At 42.0% G+C, this 27,371-nt stretch overlaps 2 protein-coding genes and 1 long non-coding RNA gene across 3 annotated transcripts in view; 2 read left to right on the top strand and 1 right to left on the bottom strand.

Annotated features, from left to right (window-relative positions):
• The window catches only part of LOC146518460 (uncharacterized), a 49,524-nt gene extending 26,116 nt beyond the window's left edge, over positions 1-23,408 (top strand). The window contains exons 7-13 of the mRNA XM_085159199.1: positions 18,563-18,856; positions 19,294-19,587; positions 21,404-21,460; positions 21,613-21,693; positions 21,918-22,022; positions 23,095-23,135; positions 23,256-23,408. Of these exons, the coding sequence (XP_085015325.1) occupies positions 18,563-18,856; positions 19,294-19,587; positions 21,404-21,460; positions 21,613-21,693; positions 21,918-22,022; positions 23,095-23,135; positions 23,256-23,393 (1,010 nt within the window). The 3' untranslated portion in view covers positions 23,394-23,408. The remainder of the gene's footprint in view (positions 1-18,562; positions 18,857-19,293; positions 19,588-21,403; positions 21,461-21,612; positions 21,694-21,917; positions 22,023-23,094; positions 23,136-23,255) is intronic.
• Positions 2,707-5,244, bottom strand: LOC146518462 (uncharacterized). Its single transcript, XR_014874050.1, has 2 exons — positions 5,008-5,244; positions 2,707-4,358 (listed from the first exon to the last, which is right to left on the bottom strand). It is a non-coding gene; the product is annotated as an uncharacterized LOC146518462 (long non-coding RNA).
• On the top strand, positions 13,831-17,919 carry LOC146518461 (uncharacterized). Its single transcript, XM_085159246.1, has 5 exons — positions 13,831-16,380; positions 16,545-16,571; positions 16,730-17,026; positions 17,214-17,495; positions 17,618-17,919. Exons 1-5 carry the CDS (start codon positions 16,347-16,349, stop codon positions 17,917-17,919), a joined length of 942 nt encoding a protein of 313 aa, XP_085015372.1. The 5' UTR covers positions 13,831-16,346.
• Positions 23,409-27,371: the final 3,963 nt, after the last annotated feature.

The raw sequence follows: 27,371 nt of genomic DNA, 5'->3' as shown, positions 1-27,371 counted from the left end.
CCGTTTCATCCACAGTCCGATGGCCAGGTAGAGCGTTTTAATGCTACCCTTCAGAAGGCCTTAGCCACCACCGCGGAGCGCTGCCACTGGGACTGGGATATAATGATCCCATATGCTGTCATGGCTTATCGGGCAACTAAACACAGCTCCACAGGACTGACCCCAAACATGATGCTTCTGGGGCGAGAGATAACCGAGCCTATTGACCTGGTCGCGGGTCTGCCAGCCGACGACACCCCCAACTGCACTGCACCACAGTATGTGGTGCAACTCAGGGAAAGGCTGGAGCTCTCCCACCAACTGGCACGGGAGGCTCTTGGGAAATCTGTTGAGCGTGCTAAGAAACAGTACGATAAGAATGTCTGCCAAGTTCAGTATCAAGTCGGCGCTGCAGTATGGCATCTGATCAAAGGGACCAAGAGAGTGCGGCATAAGGTTCGCAAGTTTTTGCCTTCCTATGAGGGCCCCTACTTCGTAGTGGGCCTGCTGGATGATTTGGTCTACTGCATTAAAAAGGGGCCCCGAGCAAAGGCTAAAGTGGTTCATCACGACAGACTCAAGCCTTATCACTCAAGAACGCCGCTGGACAACAGCTGGGTCTTCCAAGACTCCGACCAGGCAGCACCTATCGAGGTGCCTCCTCCAGCGCTCGATGAAAGCGATTCTGACATGGATTTCGGTCCCCTCGACTTGTGGGAGGCCCCATCCGGGGCAGATCAACCAGATACTGGTGCTTCCCTGAGAACTGGCTCTCCGCCACCCGCTCTAGGAGACTGTAGCGGGTTGCCAGCCAGCCCTGCTCAGCCTTACGTGGATGAGGCTAAAGGACCAGGACATCGCCCCCATCGGTCCACACCCTGTTCCAGACCACGGCGTGTGCGGCGGGCGCCGGACATGTTTGGTGACTGGGTCAGTCACTAGGCTAGTATGTCCAAACTGAGTCGGGGTGTAGGCGGATCGCTGCCCTGCTCAGTCGTTTGAAAAAAGAAAAATGTAAAAAAAAAATAAAAATAAAAATTTGTTCATGTTGCATATGCTAAGTGATATGACTGTTGTAGATTGAGTTGTTACAGGGGGCTATTCTTACGTGTACTGTTGGGCTTGTTTGTCTTGCTGTTTGCTGGTAATATGGCTGTCGACGGGCTGCAAGTTATTGTTTGAACTGTTTATACTAATGAAGCAAAGCTGGATATAGGGCCAAATGGTGTAAGACAGGGGCAAACATTCAGCTGTAGTGCCTTAATGTCGTAGCGCATCTTGAACAATATGGGCACCACCTCTGAACGCTCATGGGATTGATGTAATTGATGTTGTGTGTTTTTTTTTCTTTCTTTGTGAATACTGTATATGTGAAGGACGGGATATGGACATTGACTTGCACCCTCCTCAAAGTGAACCTTGTACATCCTATGTTTTTTTTTTTGTGTGCAAGATATGGACAGTTGTCTACTTCAAGATTGTTCCCTCCTAAGGTTAGCCATTTATGGACTGGGGGCATGACTGCTGTCCCGCATAGAATGCTGTATGTTTCCTTGTTAATGGGGGGTTCATGTGCTGGAATGATGTTAAGGGTTTAATTATCATCCAGAGTGGGGGTAGTGTTACAGGCATGGCCCTTTAAGGGTGAAGCCTGATGGGAAATGTATTTTGGAATGTGTGTAGCGGGACTGCCGTGTGTGGGTGTGTGGAGAGAGAGAAGAGAAGAAGAAAAGTAACGGTTAGCTACAGAAGAGACGGAAAGGAAATAAATAAAAGGAATATAATAACTCCCTGGACAGCCAGAGTTGTGTCGGCGATGCTCGCTGTGAGTAGACTGTTTCAGCCCACTGTATGCGGTGTTCGTGCCTTGGAGAAGAAATAAAGTTCGGTGAAGCAGTTTCCTACGCCTCCTTCGATCTTTTTGATAGCGGAGTTGACCTGTATAGTAAGCTGTTGCCGGCTACGAGTCAGTTACGGAACTTTCAAGTAACTGCCAGAGGTTTCCTTACTACGGTTCGGGACCGCGGATCTGGCGCGGTAACAACAACTAAGGTGTGTTGCTTATGAAATCCATGAAGTGCTGCAGAGAAAATTACATTTTATTTATGTAATCAACACATTTTGAACTCTTAAAGAAATATAACAAAAGGAAAGACACCAACCTGAACTAAAATGATCCATGTAGCAAACAAAAACTGTTCTCAGCCACCACCCTTATATCGCCTTTGGGCTGTTGGAGCCTTGACCTGACTTTTAAAAATTAAAAAAGCACTATGCTGCTGAAAAATTAAAAGTAGATATTTGCAAAATTCTGCCTAAATATGTATTTTACCAGGTTAATGCGTGCGGTGGGGCGTGGTCTGCAGCGCTGCTGCAGGGGAGGCGGACGCACCTGAGCCACACCCGCAATCATGCCTCGCTGCCTTTACGTCTGCGCTATCTGTGCTGTTGTGTTGTTGGTGGTGTATGTCGGGCTGTGAGGTGAAAAGCTATAGCCGGCTGTATGCGTACAGCAACCGTGTGTGAAAAGTGGTCAATAAAGAGATGCTGAAAAGTGTGTTCATGCAAACATCGTCGGTCTGCCGTGATATGTTTACAATAAGACTTATGGTCCCGAACCTCTGCGCACAGCGTCTGCTAATCGGGGCTGTACGAAGTCAGTTTACGCAGGACTGTAAGCTGTCATCTGTCAGGCGTGAGCGGTGTTTGTCTTTAACATAGTTCATGGTGGAGAATAGCTGCTGACATAATGTGGATCCGAAGATCCATAATTGGCCTACCTGGGGTTGAAAGTCTCGATAAATGCACGGCGTTTCGGCGGGTACACCGGCTTCCGCGAGTGTGACGCTTATTTTGAGCGATGAAAAAATAATAGAATATAATTTTATTTTTATATTTCAATATCACAACAATCTTCCAATTTAGAACTACAAGTTTAAAAAAAAGAACTAAACACAAATAAAATACACTTCAGCTAAATACTAATTTATTTTCCCAAACCACGCGGAGCCGCAGTATAAGGACTAAAGAGCCGCATGCGGCTCTGGAGCCGCAGGTTGCCGACCCCTGGTCTAGTCTCTGTCGCGCTTCGCGTTGCCTAGCAACCATGATACTAACCGCTGGATACGTGTCATACAACTTTGTTTGACAGAAATGAAGGAAAACATATTTTGTTCATTTGTTTGTTTGTTTCTACAAGAGCTTTGTGTGATTTGATAAGTATCTGAGGTTGAGACCACAGGACAGTAAAACATGATTTTTGGGCTTCATTTCTGTACTGAACAGTCATTTAAGATTAGTTAGTAAATAACAATTAGCTAATGTTGTTCATGAGACTAAAGTCATATCACTTTGGTAATGTAAATATAATATGGCCAATATTATAGTTATTATATTAATCATTATTAGCTATTACAGCAGTGAACATGAACTCTGTGTCAAATACTGAGCCTCAGTACAGATTCAAGTTGCAGTTATTTATAGGTCTTATCACCTTAAATCTTCACTCAAAGACAAGTATCTTTGACAGTGCATATATAGGTGTATCATATATAAGAGAGAAATGTTGTTCCTTCAGTATGTTGGCATTACTAAATTTGGCTCATTGCTTACATACGTGTGTAAAAAGAAATTATATGAGCTGTGATAACTGTTTCTGATAAAAAAAAGAGTAGACTGATATATTGAATATTCCTTTATTGGGTGAGAAAATCAGACCATGTCATAACTGCTTTAAGTCATACAGAATAGATATCAGAGCCTTAAACAGGCTGACTTCTACTAAATGGGTCAAACTGGGCAGAAAGTATACAAACACATAGCATCATTATAGAATATGATGTAACACTATAGATCAACTTACCTCAGAATATATAAAGCATATAAACAATTACAGCAATATGATGCAACAAACACAGCACTGCTACTAATCCAAAATACTCAAAGCTTCATAGAACTGAAACAAACATTTATTTTTAGGTCCATTCAGCTGCTGATACATACTTTAGGTTTCTGAATATTAAACTTGTTTCTTCCTTTCATAGTGTGTAACTTGAAGGCCCTGAGTACTTTCTCCCACACTGCAAACACTGGAATGATAAAATTATTTGAACATTACCTAATAAGACTGATTCAGGACAGACAATTAGTTATGTTAAACTTCCCTAGCAGTCCTTCACAAACAGGGAACAGTCTGTCTATTCTCTCCATCTGTCAGCTGCTGCTGGCTCTTCCTCCTCCTCTTCCTCACACACTGCTGAGTCCTGGTGGATCATCAGGGGTGCAAAGCCTCACAGATGATGTGCAGCAGTGAGTCCCTCAGTCTGTCCTCACTCTGGACACTTGCAGTTGTCACACATGGAAATCAAATGCGTGATAAGCTGCAGGATTCAAACACAAGTGTAACTTATAAATACATGTTCATACTTTTATTACACAATCAGAGAGAAAGAAAAAGAGAGAGAGTGCAGGACAGACAGACAGGTGACAGTCTCAGGTGTATACACTGCTACAAAACAGCACAAAAGAAGGAGGACTGTGTTATTACGAAACAAGAAGAGTTCCCAGATGGTACAGTGGACATATGTGTGACTCCTGTGATTAAAGCATCTTTCTTTCAGCTTAACGAGTGAACCGTCAGCTTGTTCAAACACACGTTAAAGTCCATTTGGCTCGACACCACCGAACAGAGGCAGCAATATAACATAGCTAACATTAACAGTGCAGTGAATCCTGCTTGTGCTGTGATATTCAGGACTGCAAACCGAGCAGCATCACTGACTTTCAGCCTGTTGTGTTTGTGGATATATGACTGACTTTAATTATCCATAAAATCATCACATTCTCTGTAAGATTAAAGTCAACTATTGAACGGCGTATAATTTGGAGTAAAGGCTTTAAAACCAAGTTAGTACAAACATCACTAATGTCACATAACTTTCCCGACATGTGGCCAACAGTAATGTTTTAATGTTCTTCATTATAAAAAACATTTGCGCATAAATAAGTGACATAATATTCAGTACTTACTTCTGAAAGTTTACTCTTCGGCGGCTCCGCTTCAGCCGTTTTTTTCGGCAAAATTATCCACACCACAGCCGCGCTATGAAATCTGGGATATGTTGGGCCATGAAGGCTACAGCGACCCATTCTTAAAATTCAGGGAAATTAAGGACGCATTTGAGGGCTGCATTTCGAGCAGCCTTTGAATTGGGACAGCCTTCGTCGTGTCGCTGTGACGTAAAAGGCCTTAAAATGCGGCCTTTAAGGCTGCAGACCACAAATCCGGTCATTGGTACATCCTGGCTTGTGTAGTTACTAGGTAACAAAAGCTCAACACTGCCTCTAGCGTCCTGGAGCACTTCCGTTGTGTTTTGGAATTTGCATGTGCTTTGGAGTTTGCATGTGTTTTGGAGTTTGCAAGTGTTTTGGAGTTTGCATGTGTTTTGGAGTTTGCATGTGTTTTGGAGTTTGCAAGTGTTTTGGAGTTTGTACGTGCTTTGTCTCTAGGGGCCACCGTAAGAAAGTACCGTATAAAGACTTGAAATGTCATGTCAGATTAGACCTCTGACCTCTCATTCAAGATCAATAGACTGATATGAAGGTCAATGCGATATTACAGTTTTTCTCAAATGCTAAAACACAAAAGCCAATCCTCTAAACCAAATGACCAGTTGTCTAAACACATTTACCAAATCTAGCCATCATTTACCAATATCACAAACACATGTCACATGAAGACACAATTCACAGAACACAATCCTCCGTTTTCATAAATCTAAACACATCTTTCCTTGCTAAAACACAAGTTGCAAAAGAACTCTGCTCATATTCTCAAATGAAAGCTCATGTGATGCAACATGCTTGCCACAGTCAGCAATATTTGAACACAATGAACACACCTGGCGTCATTCATTACACACAACGACTCAAAATTGAAGACACTTGTTGCTAATGCTGTGACCACATGTATAAAAGCAAGTTCAGAGTGCACAGTATGCTGAAGATTCCAAACAAACACAATGGATGAAGGCAGAGTCAGGGGAAGAGGAATTCGATGGAGAGGAGGGAGAAGAGCTGGCCCTGGAAGAAGAGGAGCAGGCCAACGAGGAAGAGGAGTTCAAATGAGAGGAGGAAGAGGAGCAGGCCAACAAGGAAGAGGAGGAGGCCAACATGGGAGAGGAGAAGGTCCAGGAGGGAGAGCAAGACCACCTCGCACCATCATTCCGGACGAGATGCGAGCAATAGTCATTGACCATGTCATTGTCCATGGCACGACAATGGCTGAAGCAGGTGTTGCGAGAATTGCTGTCTTGTGTGTGACTGGGTGGCAGTAAGGAGTGTATGTGATGTGTGTGTGAGCATGCGCGTGAAGGAAATGCAGGGAGCGGAAGAGAAAAAAAAAGAGAGAGAGTGTGTCATGGGTAGAGAGGGCGACCAGGATCAGCGTTCTAACGGGCTACAGCATATGCAGTGTGTTTTTCGAAGTGTACAGTACTGTTATTAAAGCCTCATCTCTTCAGTACTCTCCGGTGCCTCGGCTGATTTCTGTCTGCGTCACTACTCCACAAAAGTGAAGGGAGTTAACCCCGAAGGAGGATAAACTTCGGCCCTGGAGGAAGCATCTCCCCTCGCGTCTCCTGACCACGGTCAGGGGACTGACGGCGAGGAATGGTTAACACTGGCGACCACGAAGGGACCCTCTCACGTTGTTAAAGGAGTGGTGAGCACTGAGAAAAACCGACAGGCTAAAGCGGCTAACGATAAAGCCGAGTGACCGTAATTACAAGTGCATTAGCCCGTAGCTAAGCTAACTTGCGATGGCCGCTGCTCGCCATTCTCGTGAAAACTACGGACTTGAGACCAATTACTCCAACCCATTCATGTTGCTGACCAGTGTCTCCAATGGTGCTGCGAGCATTAGGGAAGCTAGCAGAGACAGAACTGTGACTAAATGTGAGCATATGAACCCATTCCTGTGTGCCGAAAGTTGTGCAAACACACACGGTAATGGAGAGGGTGTATTCGCGCCGCCCGATGGTCCTGCCCAGCCGCAGTTTTCCCGCATGAATCTAAGGCCGTGAGAGAAACACAGGCAGCAGCATGAACTATTATCCAGCTCCTACTCCCCAAATGAAAATCCACTATCCAGACTCAAACCCATTTTCCTCCACTCACATGGACAGTTTTGTACACAGCACACCGGCTCAATTTAACGCAATGTTAAATACACCCATGCAATGTATGCCTTCCAGTAGCCTTAATGAAGCCATAAGCTATGGGCAAACCACTGCACAGCATAAACCCCGCTCGAAACCAGGCAAGACCCGCTGTGTGCCCCGTCAGCCCCCATTTGACAGTGAAGAGGACGGTGATCCAAGAGAGAGAGTCCCCACCCTACGTCCGGGCCAATATGCAAATTTTGAATCTGATGTGTTCCAGGGGGTGTGCAGTTTGTTTGGCATAGACAAGACTCATACAATGCCATTCCGACCCCAGTCAGATGGCCAGGTTGAACATTTCAATGCCACTCTCCAGAAGATCCTGGCCTCCACAGCAGAGCGTTTCCATTGGGACTGGGACCTGATGATCCCATACGCTGTTATGGCCTACAGGGCGACCAAACACAGTGCTACAGGTTTCACCCCAAACTTCATGATGTTTGGCCGAGAACTGAGTGAGCCAGTGGACCTTGTCGCAGGTCTACCTCCTGATCCAGACAACCAACCCTCAGCTCCAGAGTATGTGCAGCAAATGCGTGAGCGGCTGGAGCTGGCCCACCTCATCGCCAGGGAAGCCCTGTGTGAGTGAGTCACGCGCGCAAAAAGGCAATATGACAAGAACTGTTGCCACACACAGTATAAGACTGGAGATCCTGTGTGGTATCTCATCAAAGGAACACGTCACGTCAAGAACAAGGTCAAAAAGTTCCTTCCATCGTATGAAGGACCATTCTTTGTCCTGGGGCAATTGGATGACCTAGTTTGTCCGATCCAGAAGAACCCAAGGTCTAAAGTAAAAGTTGTTCACCATGACCAGCTAAAGCATTATCGCTGCCGCGAGCCCCTGGACAATACCAGTGTCCTTGATCAAGCTCATCAGTGGTCACCTACAGGCGTCAGTCTGCAGACAAAAAGGGAGGGAGAAGTTAGGTGTGAACAACAGCGGCTCTCCACAGAGAGCCCGCTTCACCTGCACAAACGCCGCCTGGCACCGCTCCGTCCACTGGACCAGATCCGGAGCACCCTTGCGGGTGAGATCAGTTAGGGGGCTGGTCAAGTCCGCGAACTCCGTCTCACCTCTTTTTTCGTCTTGGGACGCGGGCAGGATGCAATTGCCGCCGTCTTATCCACTTGAGGTTGCACCTGCCTGCCCCCCAAGTGGTACCCCAAATACTGTACCTCCCTCCGTCCAACCGCACATTTCTTCGGGTTGGCCGTGAGCCCCACCTGCCTCAGGGACTCCAGCACCTCGGCCACACGCCACACATGCTCCGCCCATGTGTCACTGTAAATGATGACGTCGTCTAGATAGGCGGCAGCATAGGCAGCGTGGGGCCGCAGCACCCGGTCCATGAGGCGCTGAAAAGTGACAGGGGCTCCGAACCGGCCAAACGGAAGCGTAACGAATTGGTACAACCCGTACGGAGTGGAGAAGGCCGTCTTTTCCTTGGACTCTGCAGACAAGGGAATCTGCCAGTAGCCCTTGGTTAAATCCAGTGTCGTGAAAAAGCGAGCGGTGCCCAACCAGTCCAGGAGCTCGTCAACCCGGGGCATGGGATAAGCATCAAAACGTGACACCTCATTCACTCTGCAATAATCGACACAGAACCGTATAGACCCATCCTTCTTCACCACAAGAACGATGGGGCTACACCAAGCACTGTGTGATTCTTCTATTACTCCCAACCTCAGCATTTCCTTCAATTCCCGGAAAACAATTTGCCTCTTATGTTCCAGCAACCTGTAGGGCCGTGAACGCACTGTCACGCAAGGCTGCGTCTCAAAATGGTGCTCTATGAGAGAAGTACGGCCGGGCAAGGGGGAGAACACGTCGGCAAAGCGCTGTTGCAATGTGGCAACATCCGCCCTCTGGGCCTGTGTGAGATGGTCACTACAATGGAGGGAGGCGGGGATGTTAGATTTTGGCGCCTCTGGCCCCAACTCATCTCTCTCTCTTACTAGGCTCACCAGAGAAGCGGTGTCCGCCTCCCTCCAGGCTTTGAGGAGGTTGAGGTGGTAAATCTGCGTGGCTCCGCCCCTGTCCGACCGTACCACCTCTCTACCAGCCCATCAGTCTGAGGGTGGTAGACGCTGGTCCGAATAGATTTAATACCAGTAATTCGTACAGTTCCCGCAATGTGCGCGACATGAACTAAGTGCCCTGGTCAGTCAGTATTTCTTTCGGAATACCGACTCGGGAGATGACCTGAAACAGTGCCTGCGCCACGCTCTTCGCTGCAATGGTGCGCAGCGGCACTGCTTCCGGGTATCGCGTTGCGTAGTCCACCAGGACCAGCACAAAGCGATAGCCGCATGCACTCCAGTGAAATGGCCAGATGAGATCCATGCCAATACTCTCAAAAGGGATCTCCATCAGTGGTAATGGGCGCAGCGGCGCAGAGGCGCAGCGGCGCCTTTGGCACGGCCGGCTGGTTAACCAGCTGGCATTCTGGGCATGACGCGCACCAGCGGCGCACGTCGGCCCAAATGCCCGGCCAATAGAATCGGGCCATTATGCGCTCCAGAGTTTTCTCACCACCCAAATGCCCTGCCATGGGGTTCGAATGAGCCGCCTGGAAAATCGTTTCCCGGCGGCTTTGCGGCACCAACAACTGTGTGCGAATCTCATTAGTGTGAGTGTCGCGGCTCACTCAATAAAGCCGATCGTTCCGCAATTGGAAATGAGGGTAAGTTCGCGCAGCGTCAGGGCGCACCAAGCGACCATCAATATCCATCACTTGGTCATAGGCTGAGCGTAGGGTGTCGTCCCGAGACTGCTCTAGTGGAAAATCTTCCGTGGGGTGCACAACGGGAGGCAGCGAGGCTTCCGTGGAAGTCCCCGCCACCTCCTCCCCCCCAGAGTCCGTGTCGGTCGACCCCGCGTCACCGCTGAGGCCGCATTCCCCAGCGGCTGCCCCAGAGCCACGGTCTGCTGCTCTGATTGCAGGCGAAGCAACGCCAACTGTTGGTCCTGCGTGGCCACCTGACGAGCCGCCATCGCCGCCATCGCCGCCATCGCCACCATCGCCGCCATCGCCGCCATCGCCGCCATCGCCGCCATCGCCGCCATCGCCGCCATCGCCGCCATCGCCGCCATGTCCATCATCATTTGGCCCAAGATCTGCAGCGGTTGGGCGGGCGGCTGGGCGGGCGGCTGGGCGGGCGGCGCCGCCGCCGGGGGAGCAGGAGGAGCCGGCTGGGGACCGGACATCGCGCCAGGGTTTCGGCACCAGTGTAACGTTGGACCCAATAAACATACGTTGGAGCGAATATGTTGACAGCAGAACTTTTATTTAATACTGTGGTTTCTTGACTGGGACACAGACACTCCCGCTCTCTCTCTGCTGTCACGTCCGCTCCCCCTCCGACTGTCACTGCCAACATATAAAGAGACACAATCACTGTCAGATCCCAGCACACCTGTTCACTCCGCCCCTGCGCCGCCCGGGAGCTCACTCCGTCACCCCTCCTCTGCAGCTGGCCAGAGACCACACCCACGCCACAGTAGTTATTCCTCAGTTCCTAAAGATGAGCCCACAGATTGCAGAGAATGTGGGAAAGTTGGCTGTTAATCCCCATTAACATTGTGTATATACATTGTGTCATTAGTATATACTCATTGGTAGCGATAGTCATGAAGCTAACAATTAGCAGCTAGAGCTAATTCACTAATGCTTGTGGAAACCTTGTGTGGACCTATACCGATGTAATCACAGTGGGTGAAGACTGGTGAATCACACTATCTTTGTTTATGCTATTTTATTTATGTTACTGTTAGGAGTATTAGCATTTGAGTTTAAAGACTAACCATAAGGCAGTGCGCCTAAAAAGAGCTGTGTGAGACTGTACAAATGTGTAACGATGTGCTATGTCTATATATTTGCAGGCACAGTAAAGTAAAACTAATAAAGCTACACTGGTTGCAATTCATTTCAATCCAAGTGTGCAACAGTTGCCTTGAACTGTGGAAAAAAACAATCAGATATATTAGGGTGACCATATTTTGATTTCCAAAAAAGAGGACACTGTCAGGGTCCTGGGTGCCCTGACCCAGCATGTTTAGTTCTTTGTGATTTTTGTATTATTGTACTTGTGTGAGTTATTCTATGGTTTCTAGTTTCGATCCCTTGCCCTTCATGTTTCTCTGTGTACCCTCTGTTCTGTGTAAGTCTGTGTCTGCATGTTTGAGTTTCCCTCTGTGTCTTTCGGTTCTTAGAGTCCTCTACCTTATGGTTTGTCTCTGTGTTTCTTAGTTGCTGTCTCCACCGTGTCAAGTTTGCGTCTCTATGTCATACTTCCTGTTTTACTTTGAAGGTCCGTGTCTTATGTGAATGCGTCCTGCTTTCCTTGTCTCGTCAGTCCTGATTTCTCCCAGCTGTGCCCTCCTTCTGTGTCTCATTCCCCTCGTTACTTCCCAGTGTATTTAAACCCTGTGTTTTTCTGAGTCAGTGTCGCGTCGTCCCTCTTGCTGTGTGGAGCTCCCTGTGAGTTTTAGTTTGTTGTTTCCCAGTTTAGTTTGTATGTTTTTTCCTGCCAGCCAATAAAGCTGTGACTTTGAGTTAACACCTTTAGTCTGAGCGCCTGCATTTTGGGTCCTACTCCTGCCTACCACACTGCACTCCTTGACAGACACTTGGCTCAGTCATGAAGAACTTGCTTAAAGAAACATATTTAACATATTTAAACGATGCCTTCTCTGTGGAGTTAATGAATTGTAAAATAAAATATGTAATATAGGCTTTTAAGAGACAACAAGTGCAAAAAAAATTGCTTAAAAGCCTCTGGAATAACAAATAATGGTACAGAAATAATGCCTCATCTGCATAAGAAAAATTATATATATATGTATATATGTGAGATGTGAATGTGCGAATGAAAGTGAGTGTGAATGGTTGTCTGTCCCTGTGTGTTGGCCCTGCGACAGACTGGCGACCTGTCCAGGGTGTACCCCGCCTCTCGCCCTATGACAGCTGGGATAGGCTCCAGCGCCCCCCGCGACCCTGAAAAGGATAAGCGGAAGCGAATGGATGGATGGGTATATATAGTATATATATATGAAGTTCATGGCAGTACAAGTACTTACTGTTTATGGCAATAGTAGATGGGTCACTGCCAGGTGACATAAAAAGAAAAGCATCAAGTTTTGCAACATAAGTACACCAAACTTCAGCTTCAACAGGTAAAATCTTTTGAGCCATCTCCAACAACACAGTCCCTGTTGGTGTCTGCCCACAGGAGGAGCCTGTAGACACTTGGCTTGCAATGTAGAAATTACACTAATGAAGCTTCACAGCTCAATATGACTGAGGCTGTCACTGAAATCAAGGATTTCCTCAGAGTCAGTTTTGGTGGAGGAAATCCTGCTAACATCACCACATCAGGCAGGTGACCATGAAAGTAAATACTAGGTTCTCTGACTAAATTCGCTATTGATATCATCAACAAAAATCTACTGGAGAGAGAATTTATTAAAAACTAAATGTTAAAAGATTGCAATTCCCACTAAGTGTAATTCTGTCAGTCTACAGTAAAATACTGTAATTACATAAACATTTAATATTTTATAAAAACCAACATTAAATAGGGCTTGAGTTAAATATAGATACCAGAGGGCGATAGAGACATTTTGGCTTCATTTTTGGGGAGCTGTCACGTCATCCATGTTTTCTACAGTCACTGGTTTGTACCTTTTTATATACCAGTCTCCATGTGTGCAGACAACAATATTACAATATGCAGTAAAACCACTCTATACCTATTTCAGACACATATGTTAAAAGAAAAGTTCTTCTGTCTGACACACCAGACAGCAACTAAACTTCTGGAGATGGCCGGTCTCAGACCACATGGAGAGTGAATTGTTCTTACACGCCCCAGACGGGAGGGTCAAATTCTTTGTACAGTGACTCTTCCTCCATCATCATCAAAAGTGAGTGTGCGGCTATACCACAAAGTACTGATATTATCTTAATGTGTGAAAGCAAAGCATGCTTTCAGTATGTTGGTCAGGCACAGATGTGATCCTAACTGCTGTTAATGTTTCAACTCTTCAGCGCCTCTTCCATGTAAACTCATCATTAATCCACCAGTGATCACAGAGACAGACTCAGTCACAGTTAGCTGTGAGACTCCTTCATCTGTTTCTGTGCCTGAATGTTATTTACAGTAGCATGTTGACCATTACAGTACAAATGTCTTTTTATTCTTTTCCATATTATTATATACTGATACACTACCTTAATAACAGACGTTTTGTGCTGTAATATGTCAGTTTTTGTTGATCTAAAGGTTGGATTAAGAACCACAGATTTAACACCCTTCATTCCTGGGGACAGAATTGATCAAGGTATTCTTCATCTACAGTAACCTAACCTCCATTACTGTACAATGTAAATGACTGTCACTCTTGTCCTATCATATCTTAAAAGAAAATCAATATTAATGAAGCTTTTTCACTTCTGAATTAGTTTTTTAGTTAAACACAGAAATTACCAATAATAATAATAATAATAATAATAATAATAATAATAATAATAATAATAACAACTGAGTTTTAAAAACTTTCATTACAAGTAAAATGTTTTCTACAGGAAGATGCAGTTTATTGTTTTGACAGGTTTGGTTAACTTTTTGCTGTCATCTGTGTGATTCTGAGAAGTCAATAATTTAACTCTATTGATTTGTCTTAGATATTGATCACAAAATACCCACAGATTTATTCTGATAAGCATCACAGAGATGAGCTGCCCTTTGGGCCTTCTCCTGATGAGCTGGGCCTTCTCCTGAAGTTACCTGCGTGGGTGTGTCCTACCATCCCTCCTACCTTAGGTGCCACCTTTTTCTTTTGCACAGCTGACTCCCATCAGCAATTAAAGGTATTAAAGGCCAGAGAAAGGTGAGCTCTAGGGCCAGAAAAAGCAGACAGAATGGCTAAGGGAGTTATTAAAAGAGTAGACGCAGAGCTACAGATACCATTATCTAAATCTGAAGGAAAGTGCATAGTTTGGAGTGAAAGTAAGAAGTTATGGAAAAATGTGTGGGATAATGAAACTAGAGGGAGACAATTGTATAGGGTACAAAATACAGTAGAAGTAAAAGAAATAGAGGACTGAATAGGAGGGAGAAGACTGTTATATGTAGAACAAGAACAGGGCATTGTTACCTGAATGACACTCTTTTTAGGATGGGGAAACATTTAAAGGGGCTGTGTAATTGGTGTGGTGTTATGGAAACAATTGAGCATGTTTTTATTAACTGCAGGAGGTATGGTAACTATAGGAGAATGATGAGGGTAGAAACTGGAATGAGGGAGGAACTCAGGTTTGAAAAGGTGGTTGAATGGCTAGGATGTCATGAAAGGAAAGAAGTGGTTCTTTGGATTCTGAGAAGTACGGGATTATTTAAGAGGATTTAAAGAGCTAGATGCAGTCTAAGTAACACCAGAGGATGGCAGTAATGCAACTTCTATGGATGCAAGCTGCCATTAAAATAGAAGAAGACGATGAGCAGCAGCTCTAGGGCCAGATCCTTGTTGATTTGCAGCTAGTGAGCTGTGTGTTCTGCTCCTACTCGGTGGAGAGGAGTGTGTTTGGCAACTAATCCTCTTTACTTACTTTTCAGTTTACTGACCAACGCTTGAGTTTTGTTTTGTTTCTTTATATGGTGATAACAGCTTGTCCGTCTCTTTTAGTTGACCTATTAATAGAAACTTTAATAAAACTCTTTAATTTAACCCCTTTTGCCTCCCTGTCTCCTTTTTCTGACCTGGACACTTTTTGTTACTTTAACTAATCGCCTGGACCCTTTTACGGGAACAAATTTTCTAACACTGGAAAATAACTAAACATGATAGTAACTTTACGGTGTTAGAGGATCAACACTGCTAATGTTAGCCATTGTTAATCTTTAACACTGACTAGGTTACTGTTAGAAATATAACACTGTCAAAAATGTTCATTTAACACTCAAAAGAGTGGATTCATATAGACAGTTTCTCGTGTCAATTTAACACTGGAGATTTTGTGTTATTTAAGAATAAAATGTCATACATCTTTTGGCAAGCTGTTAAAAAGGAGAATAGCAGGTCTTTAGAGACAATTATTTCAGAATTACTTTTGATTTTGTCTGGAAACACATGAGAGAGAGAACAGCTCATTTATAATATATAATTTAGCTTCCACCAACATATTTCTGAGGAAAAGACTGCTGCTCACCAACTGAATAAGTTCCTTCCTTTTAAGATCACCTCTGTGCTTGTGTCCAGATTTCCATTTAACTTAACAATATCATCATTATATGTGTTGAGGGTTTCAAAAAGTGTGCTACAGCAGGTCTATTTGGTTTCTGTGTCTCTCTGAGCTTTTGATTACAAAAAAGTATCCAGCATTTAGGAAACAGACAAAGAAAAAAATTAGTGTGCGTTGTTGTTTATCTTTTGTCTTTTTCCTGTTTTATTTGGAAGGTTAGTTTTCTTATACTCCTTGCTTTCATTTGACTTCCAGCTCTGTAATTTGCTTCTCTGCTCTCATTAGTTTCACTTTAGTTTGCTTTTACCCGTGTTCACTCGCCTATTTGTGTATATATGTGTCTTGTCTTGTGTTGTCCCCTACAAAAGCCTTGCTTCACCCACAGCCTGTGCTAGCTTCCTTTAAAACAAACTTTCTTCTGATTGGCTGAACATCACAATGAGGAGATTTTAACAGCAGTTAGGAGAAACATCTGTCCTTGAAGTCAAACCTCTTTTACTTTATATGGTCTCATTTTAGACAAGTTATTTATAATTCTGTTTGTCCATTTATTCTCATATATTGAGGTTGTTGCAATGCCTTGCAAGAAAGAATATGGCATAGGCATTCATAGTTTGTGGTAATGAGACCTCTGCTGTATAGTTTATATGAACTCTAGCTGTAGCTATACTGTATGCTAAAATGCATTTTTACTTGAAAGGAAGTGAGGGTTTAAAAAGTGTATCATTGCAGGTTCTCAGTATGTGGCGTGTGTCTTACTGCGGCCAGTTAGTGTGACACTTTGAAAACTGTGGTTTTCCTGAAAACAAGTTCTAAAATTAACATTTAATGCACATGAGAGTCAGAGCAGTCAGACAGACTGTTGTAGTCTGTTCTGCACGTTCACATTGTTCTTTTAATCATGGCTGATCTCCTGCTGCTAGTCGTTCTCTTGTGTAAGTTAAACTTCTTATAATTCATTGTTCATGTCAGCTATTACTAAATATAGTCTCACCTATTATTACTGTTTGGTGTTAGCATGTTTACCTCTAACACAAGTTTACATTTTGAATGTTTTTATTGTTGATTCTATTTTGTATTTTCTTCTTTCCTTCTTCAGATTCCTTTCATGAAATTAAAGCACAAGGTCAGTCGTAGTTTCATGTGTTTATCACTGTATGGGTTTATTAATTTTACTGTTTTGTCTCTAGAGCTTCTCTACAGTAACTCAGCTTTACTCATCATGAATACTTTTTGTGCGTATGTAAACTATTTAACATAGCATCTGTGTAAATGTAATTTCAGCCAGTCTTCCACCTGAACTGACTGTGAATCCACCTGCGATCACAGAGACGGACTCAGTCACACTGAGCTGTCAGACTCCATCATCTGTTTCTGTGTCTCAGTGTGATTTCTACATTGCAAGCCAAAAACTGTCCAAAGGTTCCTCCTGTGTGCAGACACTGACAGCGACTGAGCTACTAAAGATCGCACATAAGAGTTTACCTGCTGCGGTTGAAGTGAGATGTTCTTACACTGTACAAATTAATACTTTTAAACATACATCTCCTTGCAGCGAGCCATCCACCATCAACATAAACAGTGAGTGACAAAAGTACATGAACAGTTTATAATATGTTTCAATAGTAATTATGGGGTTGATTAGTTATTATCTCAGAACTTGCAATAATTATGAATCTAAATGTAATTATTATAAATCTACAATATAAAATATATAATATAGATGCGAATGTACTTAATTAATCTAACATGTACCTGAATTTTTCAGATCTCCGTCCACCTAAACTGACAGTAAACCCACAGAAGATCACAGAGACAGACTCAGTCACAGTGAACTGTCAGACTCCATCGTCTGCTTCTGTGTCTCAGTGTTATTTCATCATTGCAGGGAATGAAATTGCCAGAACAGCTCCTTGTCTGCGAACTCTGACAGGGTCTGAATTTCTGTCATGGACACGTCAGAGTTCACCTGTAACAGTTGAAATGACCTGTTATTACATTTATATATGTAAATCTCCAGTGAGTAACATGTCACCAGTCACAATACAAAGTGAGTAAATGCTACTGCAATGAACGCAGTAATATGAGGTTTAAATGTGCATCAGATTTTATTTTATTTTCAAAGAAATGTAATGTTTTCTCTTTTAACTCAACAAACTTTTACATTTTTAGCTCCTCGACCCGAACTGACAGTGAACCCACAGAAGATCACAAAGACAGACTCAGTCTCAGTGAACTGTCAGACTCCATCATCTGTTTCTGTGACTCAGTGTTTTTTGTACTTTATGAGAGGAAGAAAATCTATGTCCATCTCCTGTCAGCAGACACTTACAGCAACTGAGCTCCTCTCTTTGGCACAGCAGAGTTCACCTGCTGAGGTGGAAGTGACATGTTTTTACAGCACAGAGCATAAAGGAGGACAATACCAGTCTCCTCACAGCAACAGATATTTCATCAGCATACAAAGTAAGTGATCATGCTGTGAGTGAAGAGGAAAATTTTCATGTGCATCAGAAAAAAACCTCTCAGAACAGTTTCTATTATTAGATTTTATTTTAAAGAAAATAAACATTTGCTTATTTAACTCAACAAATGTTTACATTTTTTAGATCCTCGGCCTGAACTGACAGTGAATCCACAGATGTTCATAGAGACAGACTCAGTCACAGTGAACTGTCAGACTCCATTATCTGTTTCTGTGTCTCAGTGTTATTTCATCATTTCAGGACATAAACCTGATAAAGCAGCTCCTTGTCTGCAAACTCTGACAGGGTCTGAATTTCTGTCATGGACACGTCAAAGTTCACCTGTTATACTTGAAATGACCTGTTATTACCTTAATATACAGAAATCTCCAGAGAGTAACATGTCACCCATCAACATACAATGTGAGTAAATTCTGCTGAAGTGCACTAATGTGAGGATGTTTGTCTACAGTATCAGTACAAAAACAAAGCTGCTCTCAACTTAAGGGTTGTGGGAAGAACTTTTTCATGTGTATCAGACTTGATCATTTTAAAAAGTAAAACTCTCAGATCAGTTTCTATTAATATATTTTATTTTTAAGTAAATGAAACATTTGCTTATTTAACGAAAAAGAATCTTTACCTTTTTTAGCTCCTCGGCCTGAACTGACAGTGAATCCAATGATGATCACAGAAACAGACTCAGTCACAGTGAACTGTCAGACTCCATCATCTGTTTCTGTGTCTCAGTGTTTTCTGTACTTAATGAGAGGACGAAAATCTACGTCCATCTCCTGTCAGCAGACACTGACAGCAACTGAGCTCCTCTCTATGGCAGAGCAGAGTTCACCTGCTGAGGTGGAAGTGACATGTTTTTACACATTAAAACATAAAGGAGGACCACATAAGTCTCTGCATAGTAACACGTCCTCCATCAGCATACAAAGTAAGTGATCATAACATGCTGCTCTACAGTATACCTCTGTACAGTATGTGCATACATTTTTAGCATTTATAAACCAAAGAATGAAACTAAAAACTGATTTTTATAAAGTTTTTCATTTACATGTAACTGATGTTACATTCTTAAATAAACTGCAATTTCTTTGAATTTAAGAGTCAATTTAAAACAAATTTTCCATTGAGTAACATGTCAGAAATTACAGCTATTATACAAAGTGAGTCAATACTAATGCAGTTAACTAATATGAGGATGTCTGGCAACAGTATCAGTAGAAAAAACAACTTCTCTCAACTTGTCGGTTGTTTGGTGTGAGGAAAATGTAAATGTGCATAAGATACATATATTTCTCTTATTAGGTTTTATTTTCAAATAAATGAAACATTTATTTAATTAACTTGAGAAATCTTTACATTTTTTAGCACCTCGGCCTGAACTGACAATGAATCTAATGATGATCACAGAAACAGACTCAGTCACAGTGAAATGTCAGACTCCACCATCTGTTTCTGTGACTCAGTGTTTTTTGTACTTTATGAGAAGAAGACAATCTACGTCCATCTCCTGTCTGCAGACACTTACACGAACTGAGCTCCTCTCTATGGCACAGCAGAGTTCAGCTGCTGAGGTGGAAGTGACATGTTTTTACTTGTCACAGCATAAAGGGGGACAATACCAGTCTCCTCACAGCAACATATCCTTCATTAACATACAAAGTAAGTGATAGTGAAGTAATATTGTACCTCATTACAGGATGTGCATTTATTTCTACGAACCAAAAAGGGAAGCTAAAGCCTGATGTTTATAAGGTTCTGTTTACTTTTAATAATGTAATGTAATGTACCATATATTAAGAGGTGATACATTTTTCCATCCTTAAATAAACTGCCTATATCTTGAATTTATTTAACTCCGTCCAGGGAGCAGAATTCTGAGTATTGATGGATGTATTTACAGAGCATTATGTGTTATGCACTGACATCAGATGACAGCAAAACAATATCATAGGGCTTCAGCTACCGATTATTTTAGTAATTGAGTGAGCTTCCATTTTAGAAATTATAAAGTTTATTGCATATAAGACATAAGATCTGTCAAAAAAATTTTTATTTAAAATTATATGTAAATTTTATATATATATATATATATATATATATATATATATATATATATATATATATATATATATATATATATATATATATTTGTGTGTGTGTGTGTGAGTGTGTATTTATATAAAATGTATTTTAAAAGCTTTATCTTAAATTTAAAAAAGTATAAATAGTTTAAAATATAGTCAAAGGTCCAATAAAACAAAACAAGATATATGTGTAATCTAAACTACGGCACAAAACAGATGATACGATGGTCTAAATGTTAATAATTAATATTAATAATATTTTAGTGTCCAACCTAATAGCTCTCAGGTCAGTGGATCAGAGTTTAAATGCCCATTTATATTTTTATTAGGTTGTTAAAAAAGTTTTTATTCCTATATTTTTAAATATTAATGCAGTTTAATTAGCACATTATCTGATATGATTTCACTTTCAGTGTGAAAATGTTACAAGAGTCTTCAAGTTAATACGGTTTAGCCCCTGTTTGCTGCAGATACCACTTCCATGTAAAATAAGACTGCTACCGTCAGCCTTCAGCAAGCTGTATGATTTAACCAGTCTGGTCTCAGACTCAGTTAACAGACAATCTGCATATTTTAATAGTACTTCTGAAGGCTTACTGCAGATTTTTTTTTCTCTGTTTAAAACAAATAGAGGTGGATAGAGCAGCTGAAGAGTTTGCTTTGCTTCACGCCAGAGTTTGTTGATCAGGTGCTCACGCTAAAGTAAAGGTTTTAATGGTGATTACAGGAACATCGCTGCTGTTTTGAAATTAGAAACACATTCTGTTTCACTCACCTTGACCTCATAGTCTCGGTAACGCCTCCACTTCTTTGCTCTTGCGCATAAACAAACTCCGGCTGCATGTTAAACTGTGTCAGCTCTATCATCACTGTTGCTATTGTGTTATCAGTGTGTGTGGGATCAATGTTGTCAAACCTTTTATTCACACACTGCTGCAGGTCTTGTTCTAGGTGCGTTTACATCGTTTCACACACACAATACATCGGAGCATTACAGAGCCGCGTGTTAAAGGAAGCATCGAAGCAAAGGCTGTGTCGAGAGTTTTTTATAATCAAAGTATTTGAATCACTCAATCAGTATTAAAGCCCTACAACATTGTTTAAGTGTTGTAGGAATAATTGTAAAACATTGCCACTGGGCTGTTGTATGGCAGTATTGCAGTAGTGGAAGAAAAATGCCTTTTGTGGTGAATCCACAAGAAACTTAAATAATGAAACAATCACTACACAATCTTCTTTTATTGCAGCTGATAAAACACTTTGACCTTTGCTCCTCCCCCATCTATGGACTTTACAAGTCACACAATCAGGAAAAACACAATTATTGTTAAGATTTTTATAAGTAAATAAAAATGCCCAGGTCAACTGCTGTGGTGTTTTTTGACATCTAGAGATATTCGTTTCAGTGGGGACGACTTCTTCTGTGACCACACCAAGGACATCTTCAGGTTAGCAAAATTTCCTTAAATTGCATATTCATCATACTAAGAGGATTTTGCTTTGCATATCAGTGAAGTTTGTTCTTTGCCTACATGTCATTCAACATACTTTGCTGTTCTCAGGACCGTAAAATAAGAGATTTGTTGGTTTTTAACCGTAGACATTTCAGTAGACCCAATTTCTACAAAGCTCAGCACTACAGGGACGACTTCTTCTGTGACCACACCAAGGACATCTTCAGGTTAGCGAAATTTCCTTAAATTGTGTATTCATCATACTAGGAGGGTTTTGCTTTGCATATCAGTGAAGTTTGTTCTTTGCCTACATGCCATTCAACATACTTTGCTGCTCTCAAGACCGTAAAATAAGAAATTTGTTGGATTTTAACAGTAGATGTCTTTCTTCTTTACTTTCACCAAAACTGGAAGTAAGACTGACACTTGTTTGTGGTCTGTGCTTTTCTAGTACCTTCTGCTCATAAACTTCTACCTGTAGTTGCAACTGGTTTTGGTGTAATCGTGGGCATCATCTCACTGGGAATGGCTCTTGTCTGCGTGAAAAGAAGAAATGGTAAGGATAAGTTTATACACAAAATCGACCGACCAGCTCCACCACCATTCTGTTCATAAACCGACTGATTTCTTACCTCCATATCTTTTACTTCTCTTACATACTTACACGCTTTACCACAATTTTCTTATTCCTCCTTAAGACTCAGCATTATGTTCCAGCTGCTCGGCACCAACACTGTACCTCACTGCTTCAACACACCAGTGAATATATTAACTCGCCCAACATAGGGTAAAAAGAATTGACTTGACAGTCAACAGAAAAAAGTTTGCATATTTTTCAACGTGTATGTTTTTTCAGTTTTCTTTTAAAAAAAAGAAAAATTGATTTAACACAGTTCAGTGGAGTGCATACATTCTGGATAGAAACACGTATTGATCCAACTGTGTTAGTATATCATTGATATTTAACTCAATCTGCCCACCTCTATCACACACGCATGAGAATGCCCATTCCCATATAGATTTGAGTAGGTCTGGTATCAAGTATCATTCTGATTTATAAGTGAATAGACAGCAGCTGCCACAAAATGGCAGTTGTTTTTTTTTTAAACCTGTTTGGATGGATGCAAACAAGTATGTGAGAAGCTTAATGACAGATCAGAGAGATCACTTTACTTTAGCATGTATTAACTGACAATTATTTGAGAATTAATGCTTGTCTTTTTTGCTCTGATGTAACAACACTGTCACATCCTCAATGACTTAAATTAATTAAATATCTAATCACCTCTGGTATTATGTGTGTAATAAATCCACGGCAGACCCAGCCACGTTTCCATGCTTTTCAGCATACACTTTACTAATGGTTGCTGTACTTTATATATAATATATATATATACACACACACACACACAGCTGCAGCTTTTCAGCTCGCAGCCGAACACATCAAAACAACAACACAAACTCAGGACCCAATAAAGACTTTAAAGCTGGCGAGGCGTGATAACATATGCCATCCAGGTGCGACTGCCTCCCTCACAGCCGTGCTGCAGACCACGATGTCCTTGAGTGTTGTTGTTTTTTTTGTATGGTAGTTTTATATGCTGACTTTGTTTTGCCTTTTGTTGTAGGTAATTTTTCAAGCGCAAAAAAAACTGACCGAGGAGGATGGGTACTTTTCTTTCTTATTTTTGTTGTAATAAAATTCCTTGTATCTACTAATAATTCATGTACTTAATTGCAAGTCATTCATGACTTCTCCTCTTCTCCATTTCTTCTGTTATCAAACAAGATGTCTCCAAATGATTCTGAAGTCTACAGTATGACCAGTTTAGTCCCTGTTGATGACCCACCTAACGGTGAGTTGCTGCTTTTATGCTCACAGGTTTCCTTTTTTAATTTTGGTCTGAGGTTTGTTACAGTTGTGTAACAATTAAGATTATTTTGATGAGGAACCAAAATGATATAATTGAATGAACAAAGCATTTAAACAACAAAACCATCTTATTGTATGAACATCAGAGGGGTATACTACAAACCAAGATCAACATAGCCAGACTTTATTTGCATTAGTGGACTTAAAACATTCTAAAACCCCAGCTGGAGATAACAGGTGTCATGACAATGGTTATTGTCATCATGACAACCATTCACAAGATCATCACAAGCGCATGGAGCACTAAAATAAACATGTTAATCTATTTGTATTACTATTCAGTGTACTCTTGGTGCTGGTGTTTATGTAACAGCTATATGGAAAAGCTCTAAAAGGTTAGACTGCATGATCCTAAACAATAAAGCAGACATGGGAATTACTGTAGTTTGTCACTAAATCAAAGTGACATTCATTTTATTTATCAAATAGATATGGTGACAATCTACAAATGTAACTGATCACTTTTCTAATCTGTATTCTTGTCACGGTTCTATGTCAGTGCCCCTGTGGTCTGATTTCATCAAGGTTTATGATTACTAGTGTTTTGGTTTCTGTTTTTTATTCCTAGCGCTCAAGTCCTTCTTTGCTCTGTTAATTCTAGTTCTTAGGTTTAGTTCTGGTGCCCCTATGTTTAGTGTAGGTTTAGTTCTGTCCTTATGTTTGTCTTCTTGTTCCTCAGTCAGTCGTGTCTCTTGTCGCTCCTGTCTCTGTACTCTGTGTTCTTTCTGTTCAGTGTCTAGTCTGGGTCTCTGTGTCTGTCGAGTCAAGTCATTTTTATTTATATAGCACATTTAAAAGACATCAATGAATGAAAACACTATAGAAACATTGTAAGACATCTATACAGTGGGGCAAAAAAGTATTTAGTCAGCCACCGATTGTGCAAGTTCCCCCACTTAAAATGATGACAGAGGTCAGTAATTTGCACCAGAGGTACACTTCAACTGTGAGAGACAGAATGTGAAAAAAAAAAATCCATGAATTCACATGGTAGGATTTGTAAAGAATTTATTCGTAAATCAGGGTGGAAATAAGTATTTGGTCAATAACAAAAATACAACTCAATACTTTGTAACATAACCTTTGTTGGCAATAACAGAGGTCAAATGTTTACTATAGGTCTTTACCAGGTTTGCACACACAGTAGCTGGTATTTTGGCCCATTCCTCCATGCAGATCTTCTCAAGAGCAGTGATGTTTTGGGGCTGTCGCCGAGCAACACGGACTTTCAACTCCCGCCACAGATTTTCTATGGGGTTGAGGTCTGGAGACTCACTCCAGGACTTTCAAATGCTTCTTACGGAGCCACTCCTTTGTTGCCCGGGCGGTGTGTTTTGGATCATTGTCATGTTGGAAGACCCAGCCTCGTTTCATCTTCAAAGTTCTCACTGATGGAAGGAGGTTTTGGCTCAAAATCTCACGATACTTGGCCCCATTCATTCTGTCCTTAACACGGATCAGTCGTCCTGTCCCCTTGGCAGAAAAACAGCCCCATAGCATGATGTTTCCACCCCCATGCTTCACAGTAGGTATGGTGTTCTTGGGATGCAACTCAGTATTCTTCTTCCTCCAAACACGACGAGTTGAGTTTATACCAAAAAGTTCTACTTTGGTTTCATCTGACCACATGACATTCTCCCAATCCTCTGCTGTATCATCCATGTGCTCTCTGGCAAACTTCAGACGGGCCTGGACATGCACTGGCTTCAGCAGCGGAACACGTCTGGCACTGCGGGATTTGATTCCCTGCCGTTGTAGTGTGTTACTGATGGTGACCTTTGTTACTTTGGTCCCAGCTCTCTGCAGGTCATTCACCAGGTCCCCCCGTGTGGTTCTGGGATCTTTGCTCACCGTTCTCATGATCATTTTGACCCCACGGGATGAGATCTTGCGTGGAGCCCCAGATCGAGGGAGATTATCAGTGGTCTTGTATGTCTTCCATTTTCTGATGATTGCTCCCACAGTTGATTTTTTCACACCAAGCTGCTTGCCTATTGTAGATTCACTCTTCCCAGTCTGGTGCAGGTCTACAATTCTTTTCCTGGTGTCCTTCGAAAGCTCTTTGGTCTTGGCCATGGCGGAGTTTGGAGTCTGACTGGTTGAGGCTGTGGACAGGTGTCTTTTATACAGATGATGAGGTCAAACAGGTGCCATTCATACAGGTAACGAGTGGGGGACAGAAAAGCTTCTTACAGAAGACGTTACAGGTCTGTGAGAGCCAGGGATTTTCCTTGTTTGAGGTGACCAAATACTTATTTTCCACCCTGATTTACGAATAAATTCTTTACAAATCCTACCATGTGAATTCATGGATTTTTTTTTCACATTCTGTCTCTCACAGTTGAAGTGTACCTCTGGTGCAAATTACTGACCTCTGTCATCATTTTAAGTGGGGGAACTTGCACAATCGGTGGCTGACTAAATACTTTTTTGCCCCACTGTATATGTTTGTAAAAAGTATATGTGTACACGCAAATATGCAACTACATATACAAAAATGTACACATTCACACACAAGCACACATATGTGAACATAAAATACATGTATACGTGTATACACATGCAAACATCATCCAATGAGATAAAAGACCAGAATAGTTAGAACAGAATAAAAGAGATGTCAGAGAGATCCGGAAGCCTTGGAAAATAGGTTGGTCTTCAGTTTGATTTGAAGACTTCCAAGGATGAAGAGGATTTTATGAAAGGGGGAAGACTGTTCCAGAGTTTTGGGGCAGCAATGGAGAAAACCCTGTCACTTCTAGATTTGAACTGGGAGCGTGGAACTAATAACAGCATCTTACTGGAGGAGCGCAGAGTTCGAGTGGGTAAATGCAGGCTAAGAAGATCTGAAATGTAACCTGGAGCCAAACCATGGAGAGCTTTAAAAACAAATAATAAAATCTTAAAATCAATTCTATATGTAACTGGCAGCCAATGTAGAGATGCGAGTACTGGAGTAATACTCTCTCTTTTTTTGTTACCCGTCAGGAGCCTTGCGGCTGTATTTTGAACAAGTTGCAGGCGGGACAGGCTGGAGTGACAGATGCCTAAGTAGAGAGAGTTACAATAGTCAAGACGTGATGATATGCAGGCATGGATAAGGGTTTCCAGGTCTTTAGATGACAGGATATTTTTGAGTTTAGAAATGCTCCTGAGTTGGAAAAAATTGCCACGAACAACTGAATTTATTTGTTTGTCCAGCTCGAGGGTAGAATCAAAAATGAAACCAAGATTTTTTACATGGGGTTGTACATTAGCTGATAATGGAACCGAAAATTATAATGTCGGTTTTGTCGTGATTTAGTTTGAGAAAGTTCAGAGACATCCAGCAATATATGTTGCTAAGACATACACTGAGACTTTCTGCAGTGTACTATCGGCACCTGGTTTTAGAGAGAGGTAGAACTGTGTATCATCTGCACAAGAGTGATAGATCTGGTGTTTCTAAAAAATGGAGCCTAAAGGGCAGGGCCGTGCAGAGAGGTTTAAAGGGGCGGGTGCTCAAAGTTAAAAAGGGGCACATTGAACCAGGCTGAATAACAACAACACACATTCATCAAGAATCTAATATGGGCAACAAGGCAAAGCAAACGTAGCCGATGTTTTACCTGATGGGTACAATGTTGCTGTAGAGGGGTTGCTGTGGATAGTGCTGGAGGGCAGGGCTGTGTTGATCTGAGACTGTAGACATTAAAAAGTCCATAGGAGAGATGGTAGCTAATTAAACAACTGTCATGAGATAATAACAAAATGCAAAGATTGGTGACAGCGCTTGGAACCATAAGGCAACAAAAAACTGTGAGAAATAATTTAGGCCAGGGGCGATTTTAGCCCATTTTTGGGGGTCCTTCAGCACCCCCAAAATGAATCAAAGCACCCCCAAAGATTTCTTACTTTTTTTTGACAATATTTGTTGTTTGTGTGACACACTATTAAAAATATAAAAAATATACAGTACTTAATTGAGATGGA

Source organism: Neolamprologus multifasciatus, chromosome 5 (genome assembly GCF_963576455.1).
Source record: "Neolamprologus multifasciatus chromosome 5, fNeoMul1.2, whole genome shotgun sequence".
NCBI lineage: Eukaryota > Metazoa > Chordata > Actinopteri > Cichliformes > Cichlidae > Neolamprologus > Neolamprologus multifasciatus.
Note: the sequence above shows the minus strand (reverse complement) of the source record. Positions and strands in the feature narration are given on the sequence as shown.